The sequence below is a fragment of the Staurois parvus genome, unplaced genomic scaffold, assembly GCF_062004578.1.
Source record: "Staurois parvus isolate SC_StPar_1 unplaced genomic scaffold, SC_StPar_1.0 ptg000058l, whole genome shotgun sequence".
In the NCBI taxonomy this organism is placed as follows: domain Eukaryota; kingdom Metazoa; phylum Chordata; class Amphibia; order Anura; family Ranidae; genus Staurois; species Staurois parvus.
This window is the reverse complement of record NW_028317854.1, coordinates 15320978-15338027: the sequence shown is the minus strand read 5'-3', so window position 1 is coordinate 15338027 and position 17050 is coordinate 15320978. Positions and strand designations below refer to the sequence as shown.

The 17050-nt window shown below is 48.4% G+C and overlaps 1 protein-coding gene across 1 annotated transcript in view; it reads right to left on the bottom strand.

Annotated features, from left to right (window-relative positions):
- The window catches only part of PLA2G12A (phospholipase A2 group XIIA), a 31153-nt gene extending 29326 nt beyond the window's left edge, over positions 1-1827 (bottom strand). Inside the window, exon 1 of the mRNA XM_089668517.1 lies at positions 1179-1827. Within this exon, the coding sequence (XP_089524643.1) occupies positions 1179-1374 (196 nt within the window). The 5' untranslated portion in view covers positions 1375-1827. The remainder of the gene's footprint in view (positions 1-1178) is intronic.
- Positions 1828-17050: the final 15223 nt, after the last annotated feature.

Here is a 17050-nt window from a genome sequence, read left to right as displayed (position 1 = left end):
TCATGATAGAAGAAAAACTGGATGGAGAAAAATACCATCAAATTCTTGAGGATATTCTGGTGCCCTCTGCCAGACAGTTGTCAATGGGAAGAAGGTTTACATTCCAACATGACACTGACCCAAAGCACACAGCAGAAATGTCCACACAGTGGTTGAAGAAAAAGGTGAATGTCCTTGCATGGCCTAGTCAGAACCCAGACTTAAACCCCACTAAAAATCTGTGGAATGACTTACAGACTGCAGTCCACAAATGGTCACCATCAAAATTAATTGAACTTGAGCAGTTCTGCAAAGAGTGGGCAAATATTGCAAAGTCTAGATGTGCAAAGTTAGTAGAAACATACCCCAACAGACTAAAGGCTGGCATTAAAGCAAAAAAGTGGTTCAACAAAACACTGACAAGGAGGTGATCCTTTTTCCAACTCTGTGATTCTGTTTTTGAATTTTCTCTGACACGTTGATGTCATCTTTCACTTGGATGTTTTAAGTTGCACTAAGAAAATACAGCTGGATAAAAGAAAAACTGTCTTAATTTCAAGCTGCAAAGCATCAAAATGTGATTTTAAAGGGGGTTATTCTTTTCTATACCCACTGTAGGATCCATCTACTGCAAGGTTTAATGAGCTGCATAATCAGATCAGAGTACACATTTGCTATGGTGGCCAGACGTGAAGTCACTGTCAGACACCTCTGGGGTCAGTTATCTTGGAGGAAACAAATCTGTCATTCCAACAGGATACCATCTCCCTGAGCACTTTTGAACCATGGAATCTTCCACCACCCACAGACACAAGGTTAACCAAATGGCCACCATGGTTAGTTGCTGAAAGACAAAATGTAATACATTTCACTTCTTAGGTGTGGTGGCTGCATTAGTTTTCTTTAAGAAGAGTAGTGATAAACCCATTCAATTGCATAAAACTGACCAAATGGGTTTCCTTACACTACAGCTGGCCACAGATGGAATGATTTCTGTTCCCACAAAATCAATTGCAAAGCTGATAAAACTGGCAAATGTCAGTTCTGCTTTAAGGTTGTCACTAATTTGAGGATTGTTCCCCAAGGTGCTCCGGCAGACTGGGATTGCTAACAAGCCCCTGTACTCCTGTCCTGCGCAGAGCCCAGCTGCCATATGGGAAGGACCTCACTGGTGTCACACTGGTGTCGGCTGTCATTACCATCTCTGCATTTAAAGCGGCACAGTCCGTCCTCGCCCCCCAGCAGGTCCAGAGCTGCGTTCAGGTACATGTCAATCTTGTGGACTCCATTCCGGATCCTCTTCAGGGTCATCCTCCAGTCTGGGGTCTCCGGCTGCTGCTGACTGGCGCTTAACGAGCCGGAGCAGAGCAGGAGGAGCAGCGAGATCCGGATCATCGTGAATGTCTGCTCACCACACAGCGCTCCGGGGACAAAGCATGTGACAGGCGGCCAAGTCAGCGGGGACACTCCGTACTGACCTCTCAGACCTGCCTGTCCGCTCTGCTAGTCCGAGCTCCCTGCTAGACACAGGCCGGCACTGCTTCCCATCCTTAATGCCGCCCGAGCTCTCTGCTACGTCCTGCGGGCATGATAACACAGTCCAAGTAATTCCTGAGTGCCCTGCCAAGGATGACATCATCACTGCGTGACAGCTGCCCGAGGGCGCTCACCCCTCTCCTGTACACAGGTGATAGGGCGGCCACGCCCAGGACTAAGGTTGACGACACGCCCAGGACTCATGCATAGGGTAGCCTGAGGGAAGGACACGCCTAGGAATAAGGGTGCTCCACTTTCTCCTCTACAGGTGTGATAAGGGAAGGCCACGTCTAGAACTGCGGGCGTTTTTCTGACGCATATAACTCAGTGGGAGGACACGCCCAGAACTCATGCAGAGCAGCAATGCAGTAGCCCAAGTGGAGGACACGCCCAGGAATGAGGGCACTCTCCTGTACACAAGTGATAGGATGGCCACGCCCAGGACTGAGTGAAAGGACACGCCCACCTCAAAGCGATTACTCCGCTCCCGCACAAGGAGCAATAGGGCATCCTGAAGGGAGGACACGCCCAGACCTGAGGGCGCTCACCTTTCTCCTGTACGGGAATGTTAGGGTAGGCGTGGGAGGGACACGCCCAGGAGTGAGGGCACTTCCTGTTCCAGCAGTATGAGGATATTACTTTGTGCTCTGTAGGCTGTGAAAGTGAAACCAGTCAACTCATTGCTGTACATCAGCCTTTCTCAACCTTTTCCACACAGAGGAACCCTTGAAGTAACTGCTCTCAGGGAACCTCTGCTAAAAAAGACTGTATCTACAACTCATGATACAATAGTGTGAGGGTCGGTGTATCTACAACTCATGATACAATAGTGTGAGGGTCGGTGTATCTACAACTCATGATACAATAGTGTGAGGGTCGGTGTATCTACAACTCATGATACAATAGTGTGAGGGTCGGTGTATCTACAACTCATGATACAATAGTGTGAGGGTCGGTGTATCTACAACTCATGATACAATAGTGTGAGGGTCGGTGTATCTACAACTCATGATACAATAGTGTGAGGGTCGGTGTATCTACAACTCATGATACAATAGTGTGAGGGTCGGTGTATCTACAACTCATGATACAATAGTGTGAGGGTCGGTGTATCTACAACTCATGATACAATAGTGTGAGGGTCGGTGTATCTACAACTCATGATACAATAGTGTGAGGGTCGGTGTATCTACAACTCATGATACAATAGTGTGAGGGTCGGTGTATCTACAACTCATGATACAATAGTGTGAGGGTCGGTGTATCTACAACTCATGATACAATAGTGTGAGGGTCGGTGTATCTACAACTCATGATACAATAGTGTGAGGGTCGGTGTATCTACAACTCATGATACAATAGTGTGAGGGTCAGTGTATCTACAACTCATGATACAATAGTGTGAGGGTCGGTGTATCTACAACTCATGATACAATAGTGTGAGGGTCAGTAGGAAGAATGATCCTTGTTCAGAGGCAGCTTTTTAATTAGGCAGTCACCTAAGGACTCATGCTCACAGGGGCCTTGTGGCCACCTACTTTGGCTAACAGTGCAGGGGCGGAATGGGCCGGGGGGTAGGGTTGTCACCTCATTATTATTATACAGGATTTATATAGCACCAACAGTTTGCTCAGCACTTTACAATACAACAAGAGACAATACAGCAACAATACAGTTCAATACAAGAGGGTTAGGAGGGCCCTTCTCCTTGGAGCTTACAATCTAGGAGGGAGGGGCTAGTGGTACACAAGGTAATAACTGGGGGATGGACTGATAGGAGGAGTAGAAGATTCCATTATTAGCTGAGGGCAGGATAGGCTTTCCTGAAGAGATAGGTTTTCACAGATCATCTAAAAATGGGCAGAGTAGGCGATAGTCGAATAGATTGGGGTAGAGAGTTCCAGAGGATGGGGGAGGCTCTGGAGACGGGCATGGGAGGAGGAGACAAGGGAGCTAGAGAGCAGGAGGTCTTGCGAGGAGTGGAGAGTACGGTTTGGGTGATATTTGGAGACAAGATCAGTGATGTAATTTGCGGCAGAGTTATAAATGTTTTTATATGTGATTGTTAATGTTTTGAATTTTATCCCTTGGGCAATGGAAGCCAGTGAAGGGATTGGCAGAGAGAGGTGGCAGATACAGAACGGTTAGTAAGGTGGATAAGTCTGGCAGCAGCATTCATGATAGACTGAAGAGGGGATAGCCTGCGATTAGGTAGGCCAATGAGGAGGGAGTTACAATAGTCAAGGCGAGAGATAACAAGGGAGTGAATAAATTGCTTAGTGGTTTCCGAGGTTAAGAACGGACGTGTCTTGGAGATGTTGCGGAGGTGAAGTCTACAAGATTTGGACAGTGATTGGATTTGGGGCTGAAAGAACAGATCGGTGTCCAGGATTGTGTTATTGATCGTGATGGAGAAGTCAGGGGAGGGGGCACGGGCTGGGGGGAATACTACGTGCTAAGTTTTGGAAAGATTGAGTATGAGGAAGTGGAGTGACATCCATGCCAATATGTCACTTAGTAGGTTAGTAATGTGAGAGGAGACTGAAGGGGTGAGGTGAGGAGTAGAAAGATATATTTGTGTGTCATCAGCATAGAGATGGTACGTAAAGCCATGGGAGTTTATCAGGTGACCAAGGGAGGAGGTGTAGATGGAGAAGAGAAGGGGTCCCAGAACGGAACCTCGAGGGATCCCTACAGAAGGAGCAGTGGAGAGGAGGAGACAGAGTTATAGGTAACGCTGAAGGAGCACTGCGCTAGGTAGGAGGAAAACCAGGAGAGAGCAGAGTCTCGGAGGCCAAAGAGTGGAGAGTTTTGAGGAGGGGATGGTCAACAGTATCAAAAGACAGGTCAAGTAGTAAGAGTATGGAGTAGTGACCATTGGTTTTAGCAGTTAGTAGATCATTAGTGAGTTTTAGTAGGGCAGTTTCAGTGTAGTGAGCGGAAGCCAGACTGTAAAGGGTCATGAAGGTTGTTGTCAGTGAGGTAGGAGCTCAGGCGATTGTAGACTAAGTGTTCTAAGAGTTTAGAGGTAAACAGGAGCAGGGAGATGGGTCTTAAGTTGTCCAGGTTGGTGGGGTCCATCGAGGGCTCATCACTTTAAACCCAAACACATTAAATACTCAGGTTTTGTGGCTGAGTAAGGTGGTAATTAAACTCACTTGGTGCCTTATCTGCATTAAATTAGCCCCAGAGCCTGTGTAATTAATATCTGTTTAGTTTTAAAGGGATGAGGTGGCAACCCTAGCCAGGGGGCAAGTGCTGCCACTGTGGGGGGGTTGTAGGCTTGTATGTTCCACCACTTTGGGATGGGCCACCTACCTATTCCAGTTAGAGACATTGAGTCGGGTTGAGGGATAGTACACTATCTCTATGAGTACTCACTGTCACTACCATACTGGATGGTTCAGACTGCTTGCCTATCCTCTACACCCATTTTTGCAGAGTCTGGTCCGGAGGAGAAAGGCAGCTGACAGCCAGTAGAGTGAAGGGGGTGGAGTTCTCTCCATTCTGCAAGAAGACCCCATGTCAGGAGAGGCATCACTGGCCATGTGAAGGAAGCCAGGCGCAGGTAGAGACACACTGAGCAAAGAGAAGACATTAGTAGCAGTGGTGATGAGGGATAGGGATGACATCAGTGGTGGTGGGATAGGGATGACATCAGTGACAGTGGTGGGGATATGAATTACATCAGTGGTAGTGGTGGGGATAGGGATGACAGTGGTGGGTATAGGGATGACAGTGGTGGGTATAGGGATGACATCAGTGGTGGTGGGATAAGGATGATGGCAGTGGTGGGATAAGGATGACATCAGTCGCAATGGTGGGGATAGGGATGACATCGGTGGTGGGGATAGGGATGACATCAGTGGTGGTGGGATAAGAATGACATCAGTGGCAGTGGTGGGGATAGGGATGATATCAGTGGCAGTGGTGGGGATAGGGATGAACCACCAATGGTTGCCTTACCCATTCCCCAGTTAAATTTTCTCACTTGAATTATTTTTGCCATTATGCGTGTGGGTGGGGCCTCATGTCTAAGTTCTGCCTAAGGTCTCACAAAGCCTAGAGCCACGTCTGCTCCTTTTGGACATTGGGAAGAATTACCCCCTTATAGATAGCTAAAAAGATCAATAGTGTCAGCGGTAAGTTATCTAAGAGGCAGAAATTACTTATTGTTCAAGGAACCCCTAGCAACCTCTGCAGGAACCCTAGTTGAGAAACCCTGCTCTACATATTTACAAACAAATGGAATTGGTAGTTGACCGTTTCTGTACTGGTTGTAATTAACCTCTTCACGCCGGCAGAACAGAAATGTGCGGCCTCTGGGCCTAGATGCCGAGCAGCCGCACATTTGCGTTCTATTAAAAAAGGATATATGTGCCAAGAGCGTGCGCCCTGCGCGCTCCCAGCACACATGTCCGGTACTTTTGGAAAGGTCCCGATCTCTTCTTTCGATCGGGATCTTTCCCGATCATGTGACGGCGGTCACATGACCCTATACCCCGCCCCGCCTCCCGGCTTCTGAAACTCTTAAAGGGTCGGGAGGTGCCGGTGTGAAGGGGTTAAAAACACGCGTGGCGCCACTCCCCAAGGAGCCCCTAGGTAACTTTGGGTTCTCTGTTCTGCGCCTCATTTCCAAAAACTACCTCAGTCCTTCTGACACAGCTGGTTGAGTAAAAATCACTGCAGGGACGAGGTGCATGAAAACAAACAGTGAAGTGGCAGCTAAGTGATGGTGAAGAGATCCACAGCTGACAATCAAAAGGTGAGTTAGCAGATCAGCAATAAACAACATTAATAAATGTTAAAAGCAGTAAAAATGAGGATAATACTATACTGGATTAGAGTGCACTCTAAGGGATTTACTGGGGTACAGCATCTTTTTAGAGGTACCTCTTTAACTAAGCAAAGGAACAAGGCTTTAGGCCAGCAAATGTTAGGGGCAGTTTTTAGTCCTGACTCTTCAGCCGGGTAAGTGTTGAGGGCCCAGTAATTGTTGGCACACTTTAGGGCAGTCAATATGGCCAGCAGGTAGTATTTTTAGAGCTATAGGGTTGCTGGTAGGTAGTTCCTAAAGGCTCAGTCTCTACTGATGATCACAAGTAGCAGCTAGAAGATCCTCTAGACCAGTGGTTCTCAACCTGTGGGTCGCGACCCCTTTGGGGGTCGAACGACCCTTTCACAGGGGTCCCCTAAGACCATCAGAAAACACATATTTCCAATGTGTAAAGAGCAGCTACTGTGTAGAAAGCAGCTGCTGTGTTGAAAGCAGCTACTCTGTTAAAAGCAGCTACTGTGTTGAAAGCAGCAGTATTGGAGGTAAAACGACACTCATGAATTATAATTACTGGGTAAATAATTTTATGGTTGGGGGTCACCACAACATGAGGAACTGTATTAAAGGGTCACGGCATTAGGAAGGTTGAGAACCACTGCTCTAGACAGATCCAGACTCATGACCCTCCTCTCCTCCTTGATGATTGGTCTCTCGCTGGAGAGTTCATACACACAGTCCTCTCTTGTGGTTATATTCTGTGCTGCTGACAGGAGGAGGGGGAGCAAGTGGGAAGTTATATAGACAACCTGCAGCTTACCTGTCCCCTGTCACAGCACAGTCGGCTGTTTACACACCTTTGCTGCCTGGCTACACACCTTTATTAATGGACTACACAGGAGGAATAGGGGTGAGATCTATTTCTCCCCTGTTCTCGACGGGAAACAATCTTAGCCTTCCAGGGCTGGGAACAATCTTAGCCTTCCAGAGCTGGAAACAATCTTAGCCTTCTTATGGCACTTCATCTTTGGAGCATTTAGCCAATATATTCACATTTATGGGAATGATAATTCTGCTGGTTTAAGTGGACATAGATCCTCTCCTGATCGATGATCTTTCTTCATATTTGCTCAAGATCCCCTATCTCCATCCAGATATAATTGACATATCCTATATTTTGCTTGAGCCATCTGGGAATGTGCTGGTATCATCAACTAGAATTTATGTTATGTTCTCCCTGAAGAAGCGGGCTTGCCCCATTAAACGCGTTGGAATTTTGAAACAAAGTGCCTATTCATGGTTCTAAGTGGAAATTACATGTTTATGTGTTTATCATCATTTCTAAAATTATACTATTTTAGGTATTTTTATACCAACTAAGTATCATTTTATGTTTCCAAGTTGTTAGCCATGCACTACTATATTTATCATTAGCCACAGCGCAGCCTTGTTTTTTGAGGCTGTATCTGTTGGCTTTATGCAGCTGACATTTGTGATGCCTTTTTTGCGTCTAAGACTTCAGTAGCATGTACTGTGACCAGGTCATATTTTTGCATTTTATGGTTGTCTTTGTATATGTTTGATGATCATGCTCCACCTGTTGGTGGCTCTTTTTAACCTAAAAAAAAGTGTTCAATTTTATAATTATTGTTATATTTTTTTGTACAATCTATGCTTAGTCATATGGTTTGGTACTTTTAAAGCCCCACTAGTTTTTTCTTGGTTAGGGTCCTATTCTATACAATCCTCAGTAGGGGTGTGCTACCAGTAAAATTGTGTTCACAAGGATACGGAGAGCTTTTCTTTCTCCATCTCCCACTCCCTATACATTTAAAACATTATTAATCTATACCAGAAAGATGTATCCATAGGTATTAATTTTCCTAGGGTTACAATGCTCACCCAGTTCAGCAACCACATTGTCATTACACTTGAGTTGGGCTACAGGCACCAGTGCACAGTTTGGTGGATTTCATTCTGCCATAGTCACCACATTGTAATGTTCACCTGCTGCTGGGGCATCACAACATTTGTAGGAAGTCCTTACAAAGAGACTACAGATAGTCTACTTGGAGACAGAGAATGTGGATAAAGCACACCTCCAAATTTCAAACACCTCAGGGTGAAGGTGACCTATAATATGGAGTAGTTACAGTGCCATAATTAAGACACACATAAACATCAGCACAAAAATATAATTTGATCTTCATCTTAAGTAGACATAGAGCTAACACTTTGTCTGAGCCTACCTTGATGGTCAGGTGTCTACAATTATTGGCTCATATAGTGTGCATTGAGCAATATTTTGTCATTCAATCTTTGTATCTTTGGTACAATTAGTATTGTGATGTCAATATATGATACCATAGAAAGTATTGTGATGTTACAATATCACTGTTATACCACATGTAAAATTATGACTAGTGATGAGGTTTGCTCCCTTGTTTTTTTCTTATTATTGGGAACTTTTGTTCTTAACTTTAGTTGATGGTTAATGGTCCCTTTCATGTGCTGTTCCTTCCATAGCAAATAGTCGTTTTTTTTTTTCTACTGCAAGGCTTTCTTTTAAAAAATGCTCATGGGAGCTGTTTATTTTTTTCTTATGTGGCTGAGTAAACCCCATAAGGGCCATATGAGCCAACTAACTCTTGTTGATATTGTTGCCCTATGGTGTGTAAATACTGAAGCATATTTAATCTGTACCCTTTTGATAGTGTTTGAGTTACTAGTGAATTTCAGGATACCCTAATGGGGAGTTAAAGTGTTACTAAACCCACAACAGTAAAATACATTTTGGCCTAAATTTATGAAGAAATTTGATTGTTTTAAGTTTTTTTTGGTTATGTTTAATAGCAAAAAGTCAAAAATATTGTTTTTTTTTCTCAAAATTGTTCTTTTTTTTAGCGCAAAAAATAAAAAATGCACAGATGATCAAATACCACTGAAAGAAAGCTCTATTTGTGGGGAAAAAAAGACGTAAATTTTATTTGGGTGCAGTGTTGCATGACCTCGCAGTTGTCAGTTAAATTAATGCAGTGCCATAACACAAAAAAAGGCCTGGTCAGGAAAGGGGTAAATCCTCTGAAGAGCAAGTGGTTCAGGACAAACAAGGCATTCTTTTCATGATATTGTCTTGCAACAATGATTTTTTTTCCACAATCTTAGGACAATATAATTAGAGATGAGCGAATCGAAGTAGGCGAAGTGGAATTCGAGTCGAATATTGGAAAATTTCGATTCGCGCCGAATCCGAAAAATAGCCTACTTCGGACGCGCGAATCGAAATTTTTCCTAAAATGGCGGCGGACATGTGCGGCGACGGAGCGGGGATGTCTGGGAAGGCGCGCAGACAAGGCGCGCTGACCCATAATGCATTCCTTAATGACATGTGATCGCATTAGCCAATCAGCAGCCAGCCAGCCAGCACTGTGTAATGGTCGAGCTATAAATAGCGGCCATTTTAGAATTCTTCATTTGCCTCCAGTCATTCAAGAGAGGCAGACCGCTCTGTATTAGGGACAGAGTTAGGGCCACAGAAACGTTACTTGGGGACAGAGAAACGTTACTTAGGGACAGAGAAGCATTACTCAGGGACACAGAATTGTTAATGAGGGCCACAGAATCGTTACTTAGGGCCAAAGAAACGCTAGTTAGGGCCACAGAATTGTTACTCAGGGACAGACAGAATTGTTACTGAGTGCCAGAGAATTGTTACTGAGGGCCACAGAATTGTTACTCAGGGACAGACAGAATTGTTACTGAGTGCCAGAGAATTGTTACTGAGGGCCACAGAATTGTTACTGAGGGCCACAGAACCGTTACTTAGGGCCACAGAATTGTTACTCAGGGACAGACACAGAATTGTTACTCAGGGACACAGAATTGTTACTCAGGGACACAGAATTGTTACTGAGGGCCACAGAACCGTTACTTAGGGCCACAGAATTGTTACTCAGGGACACAGAATTGTTACTTAGGGCCACAGAAACGTTACTCAGGGACACAGAATTGTTACTGAGGGCCACAGAACCGTTACTTAGGGCCAAAGAATTGTTACTCAGGGACAGACACAGAATTGTTACTGAGGGACACAGAATTGTTACTGAGGGCCACAGAACCGTTACTTAGGGCCACAGAAAAGTTACTCAGGGACACAGAATTGTTACTGAGGGCCACAGAACCGTTACTTAGGGCCACAGAATTGTTACTCAGGGACAGACACAGAATTGTTACTGAGGGACACAGAATTGTTACTGAGGGCCACAGAACCGTTACTTAGGGCCACAGAATTGTTACTCAGGGACAGACACATAATTGTTACTCAGGGACACAGAATTGTTACTGAGGGCCACAGAACCGTTACTTAGGACCACAGAATTGTTACTCAGGGACACAGAACTGTTACTGAGGGACACAGAACCGTTACTTAGGGCCACAGAATTGTTACTCAGGGACAGACACAGAATTGTTACTCAGGGACACAGAATTGTTACTGAGGGCCACAGAACCGTTACTTAGGGCCACAGAAACGTTACTCAGGGACAGACACAGAATTCTTACTCAGGGACAGACACAGAATTGTTACTCAGGGACACAGAATTGTTACTGAGGGACACAGAATTGTTACTGAGGGACACAGAATTGTTACTGAGGGACACAGAATTGTTACTCAGGGACAGACACAGAATTGTTACTCAGGGACAGACACTGAATTGTTACTCAGGGACAGACAGAATTGTTACTGAGGGCCACAGAAATGTTACTTAGGGCCACAGAAACGTTACTCAGGGACACAGAATTGTTACTCAGGGACAGACACAGAATTGTTACTCAGGGACAGACACAGAATTGTTATTGAGGGACACAGAATTGTTACTGAGGGCCACAGAACCGTTACTTAGGGCCACAGAAACGTTACTCAGGGACAGACACAGAATTGTTACTCAGGGACAGACACAGAATTGTTACTGAGGGCCACAGAACTGTTACTTAGGGCCACAGAACTGTTACTTAGGGCCACAGAAACGTTACTCAGGGACACAGAAACGTTACTCAGGGACACAGAATTGTTACTGAGGGACACAGAATTGTTACTGAGGGACACAGAATTGTTACTCAGGGACAGACACAGAATTGTTACTGAGGGCCACAGAACTGTTACTTAGGGCCACAGAAACGTTACTCAGGGACACAGAATTGTTACTCAGGGACACAGAATTGTTACTGAGGGACACAGAATTGTTACTGAGGGACACAGAATTGTTACTGAGGGACACAGAATTGTTACTCAGGGACAGACACAGAATTGTTACTGAGGGCCACAGAACTGTTACTGAGGGCCACAGAACTGTTACTTAGGGCCACAGAAACGTTACTCAGGGACACAGAATTGTTACTCAGGGACACAGAATCGTTGAATTAAAGAGTATGTCAGACAACATGCAGAGGAGTGGCAGAGGAGGCAATGTTTTAGGAGCGAGCAGACGTGGCAGCAGAGGAAGGGGTCGAGGCAGCACTATTCGCAGCCAGAGGCTAGTGCTCCCGGTGTCATCCAGTACAGTGAGGAAGAGCTAACAGAGGGCGGTCAGGAACGGGGGGAGACATCCGCCTCTTCAGCAGCCAGGCGAAGAAGTAGTGGCGAGGAGAGTGGCTCGGTAGCCGGTCTAGAGACAGGTCTGTCTCCTGACCCACACGCAGCCGAGGGGGCTAGTAGTGAGGCGGAGACCCTAATTGATGATGATGAGGCTGATCGCACTTGGCAGCCTCGTCGTCATCAGGCTATTGCTTCCGCATCATCAGGAGAAGAGGGTGGCAGCTTGGCAGCGAGCAAAACAGTCGGTGGGTTGTCTCCATCGCCACACTCTGCCATGTGCCACTTTCAGATCTCCTCACACACTGCTGGTGTGTTGAATTTTTTGACATAGGGTGCTGGCAGATTACGGGCCTCCCATAGCTGCTGCCAGGCCCCTAATCTGCCATGGGCCCCTATACCGCCTCCTCATGCTGCTGCCAGGTCCACAGTCTCTCATGCCATGTGTCACTTTCAGGTCTCCTCACACTGCTGGTGTGTTCAATTTTTTGACATAGGGTGCTGGCAGATTACGGGCCTCCCATAGCTGCTGCCAGGCCCCTAATCTGCCATGGGCCCCTATATACCGCCTCCTCATGCTGCTGCCAGGTCCAGAGTCTGTCATGGGTCCCTGTACGGCCTCCCATTGCTGCTGTCTCCATCGCCACACTCTGCCATGTGCCACTTTCAGGTCTCCTCACACACTGCTGGTGTGTTGAATTTTTTGACATAGGGTGCTGGCAGATTACGGGCCTCCCATAGCTGCTGCCAGGCCCCTAATCTGCCATGGGCCCCTATATACCGCCTCCTCATGCTGCTGCCAGGTCCACAGTCTCTCATGCCATGTGCCACTTTCAGGTCTCCTCACACTGCTGGTGTGTTGAATTTTTTGACATAGGGTGCTGGCAGATTACGGGCCTCCCATAGCTGCTGCCAGGCCCCTAATCTGCCATGGGCCCCTATATACCGCCTCCTCATGCTGCTGCCAGGTCCAGAGTCTGTCATGGGTCCCTGTACGGCCTCCCATTGCTGCTGTCTCCATCGCCACACTCTGCCATGTGCCACTTTCAGGTCTCCTCACACACTGCTGGTGTGTTGAATTTTTTGACATAGGGTGCTGGCAGATTACGGGCCTCCCATAGCTGCTGCCAGGCCCCTAATCTGCCATGGGCCCCTATATACCGCCTCCTCATGCTGCTGCCAAGTCCAGAGTCTGTCATGGGTCCCTGTACGGCCTCCCATTGCTGCTGTCTCCATCGCCACACTCTGCCATGTGCCACTTTCAGGTCTCCTCACACACTGCTGGTGTGTTGAATTTTTTGACATAGGGTGCTGGCAGATTACGGGCCTCCTATAGCTGCTGCCAGGCCCCTAATCTGCCATAGGCCCCTATATACCGCCTCCTCATGCTGCTGCCAAGTCCAGAGTCTCTCATGGGTCCCTGTACGGCCTCCCATTGCTGCTGTCTCCATCGCTACACTCTGCCATGTGCCACTTTCAGGTCTCCCCACACACTGCTGTTGTGTTCAATTTTTTGACATAGGGTGCTGGCAGATTACGGGCCTCCCATAGCTGCTGCCAGGCCCCTAATCTGCTATGGGCCCCTATATACCGCCTCCTCATGCTGCTGCCAAGTCCAGAGTCTGTCATGGGTCCCTGTACGGCCTCCCATTGCTGCTGTCTCCATCGCCACACTCTGCCATGTGCCACTTTCAGGTCTCCTCACACACTGCTGGTGTGTTGAATTTTTTGACATAGGGTGCTGGCAGATTACGGGCCTCCCATAGCTGCTGCCAGGCCCCTAATCTGCCATGGGCCCCTATACCACCTCCTCATGCTGCTGCCAGGTCCAGGCGAACGTAGTCACACAGGGGAGGAACTTCTCAGTGTAATGAACAGAGAAATCGACAGATGGCTGTCTCCGCGCAAACTGAAAATCGGAACCATGTTGACCGACAACGGAAAGAACATGGTGTCTGCTCTGCGTCAAGTAAGGTTGTGCCATGTGCCATGCATGGCTCACGTGTTCAATCTGGTTGTCAAGCGGTTCCTAAAATCCACCATCCCACTGCAAGACATCCTTAAAATGTCACGTAAACTTTGCATGCATTTCAGCCATTCCTACACCGCAAAGCACACCCTCCTTGAGCTGCAGCGGCAGAACGGAATTGCACAGCATCGCCTGATCTGCGACGTTGCAACAAGGTGGAATTCAACCCTACACATGTTAGACCGCCTTTACGAACAGCGAAAAGGCCATCACCGATTTCCTGATGTTACAAGCGGATAAAGGTACTCCCCTGTGTAACTTCGATGTCAGCCATTGGCAGCTCATGCGTGACACCTGCCGCTTGCTCAGGCCCTTTGAGGAGGCCACGCTATTCGTGAGTCGGCAGGACTATGGGATGAACGACGTCATTCCTCTGTTGCACGTCCTGGAACAAATGCTGTTAACAATGGCTGGTCAGGGTGCGGTAGACATGGCGCACAGATCTCAACGCCACATGACCCCTGTGGGGGCAGGACAGGAAGAAGAGGAGGAGGTAGAGGAGGACATTGGTGCTCAGGAATTATTGAGTGAAATGGGTGGTTTTTCCACTCAGCGGACAGGAGTGGAGGAGCAGGAGCATCTGGTAGAGGAGGAGGAGGAGGAGACAGAGGACCAAGACGCACCGTGGCAGTATGCTGTGGAGATGGAGGCAGGGAGTCCCTCGCATTCCTTGGCACAAATGGCCCATAGCATGCTCGGTTGCTTGCGTAGCGACAGCCGAATAATAACCATCAGACAGAGGGATGACTTTTGGCTGTCCACCTTGTTGGACCCTCGCTACCGTTCAAAAATGGTGGCCTTTTTCACACCTGCTGAGAGGGAGGCCAAAATAACGTATTATAAAAACCACCTATGTAGTCAGTTGGTCTCTGCCTTTCTGCGCCAATGTCCATCCTCAGACACTGTGGGCCCTGTGCGCTCGCGTTCCGCTGCCATGGCAGCAGGGGAGGGGTGGGGTGGTAGGAGCAGTGGCAGCTCCACCAGCAGCGGCTGCCTCAGTCTGCAGTCGATGATGAGTAGCTTTCTTCACCAGCGCAGTGAGGAAACTACTAACCAGCCGCAGCAGCAGCAGCATCAGGTGGACCTGGAGCAGGAGCTCAAACAACAGGCTTGGGCCTACTTGGACAGCACCCTGCCAACCGAGGTAGACAATCCCCTTGACTACTGGGCAACGAAACTTGACCTTTGGCCCCAACTAGCTGAATTTGCCCTTGAAAGGCTGTCATGCCCGGCCAGTAGCGTGGCATCGGAGCGCGTGTTTAGTGCGGCAGGAGGTATTGTAACTCCGCAGAGGACACGACTGTCCACCCAAAGTGTGGAGAGACTCACGTTTGTGAAAATGAATCAGGCGTGGATTAGTCTGGATTTCAAACCACCAGTTCCTGACACAACTGACTAAATCCGCCATGAATCATGCCCCAAACATGTGCCACTTTCAGGTCTCCTCACACTGCTGGTGTGTTGAATTTTTTGACATAGGGTGCTGGCAGATTACGGGCCTCCCATAGCTGCTGCCAGGCCCCTAATCTGCCATGGGCCCCTATATACCGCCTCCTCATGCTGCTGCCAGGTCCAGAGTCTGTCATGGGTCCCTGTACGGCCTCCCATTGCTGCTGTCTCCATCGCCACACTCTGCCATGTGCCACTTTCAGGTCTCCTCACACACTGCTGGTGTGTTGAATTTTTTGACATAGGGTGCTGGCAGATTACGGGCCTCCCATAGCTGCTGCCAGGCCCCTAATCTGCCATGGGCCCCTATATACCGCCTCCTCATGCTGCTGCCAGGTCCAGAGTCTGTCATGGGTCCCTGTACGGCCTCCCATTGCTGCTGTCTCCATCGCCACACTCTGCCATGTGCCACTTTCAGGTCTCCTCACACACTGCTGGTGTGTTGAATTTTTTGACATAGGGTGCTGGCAGATTACGGGCCTCCCATAGCTGCTGCCAGGCCCCTAATCTGCCATGGGCCCCTATATACCACCTCCTCATGCTGCTGCCAAGTCCAGAGTCTGTCATGGGTCCCTGTACGGCCTCCCATTGCTGCTGTCTCCATCGCCACACTCTGCCATGTGCCACTTTCAGGTCTCCTCACACTGCTGGTGTGTTGAATTTTTTGACATAGGGTGCTGGCAGATTACGGGCCTCCTATAGCTGCTGCCAGGCCCCTAATCTGCCATAGGCCCCTATATACCGCCTCCTCATGCTGCTGCCAGGTCCAGAGTCTCTCATGGGTCCCTGTACGGCCTCCCATTGCTGCTGTCTCCATCGCCACACTCTGCCATGTGCCACTTTCAGGTCTCCTCACACACTGCTGGTGTGTTGAATTTTTTGACATAGGGTGCTGGCAGATTACGGGCCTCCCATAGCTGCTGCCAGGCCCCTAATCTGCCATGGGCCCCTATATACCGCCTCCTCATGCTGCTGCCAAGTCCAGAGTCTGTCATGGGTCCCTGTACGGCCTCCCATTGCTGCTGTCTCCATCGCCACACTCTGCCATGTGCCACTTTCAGGTCTCCTCACACTGCTGGTGTGTTGAATTTTTTGACATAGGGTGCTGGCAGATTACGGGCCTCCTATAGCTGCTGCCAGGCCCCTAATCTGCCATAGGCCCCTATATACCGCCTCCTCATGCTGCCGCCAGGTCCAGAGTCTCTCATGGGTCCCTGTACGGCCTCCCATTGCTGCTGTCTCCATCGCCACACTCTGCCATGTGCCACTTTCAGGTCTCCTCACACACTGCTGGTGTGTTGAATTTTTTGACATAGGGTGCTGGCAGATTACGGGCCTCCCATAGCTGCTGCCAGGCCCCTAATCTGCCATGGGCCCCTATATACCGCCTCCTCATGCTGCTGCCAAGTCCAGAGTCTGTCATGGGTCCCTGTAAGGCCTCCCATTGCTGCTGTCTCCATCGCCACACTCTGCCATGTGCCACTTTCAGGTCTCCTCACACTGCTGGTGTGTTGAATTTTTTGACATAGGGTGCTGGCAGATTACGGGCCTCCTATAGCTGCTGCCAGGCCCCTAATCTGCCATAGGCCCCTATATACCGCCTCCTCATGCTGCTGCCAGGTCCAGAGTCTGTCATGGGTCCCTGTACGGCCTCCCATTGCTGCTGTCTCCATCGCCACACTCTGCCATGTGC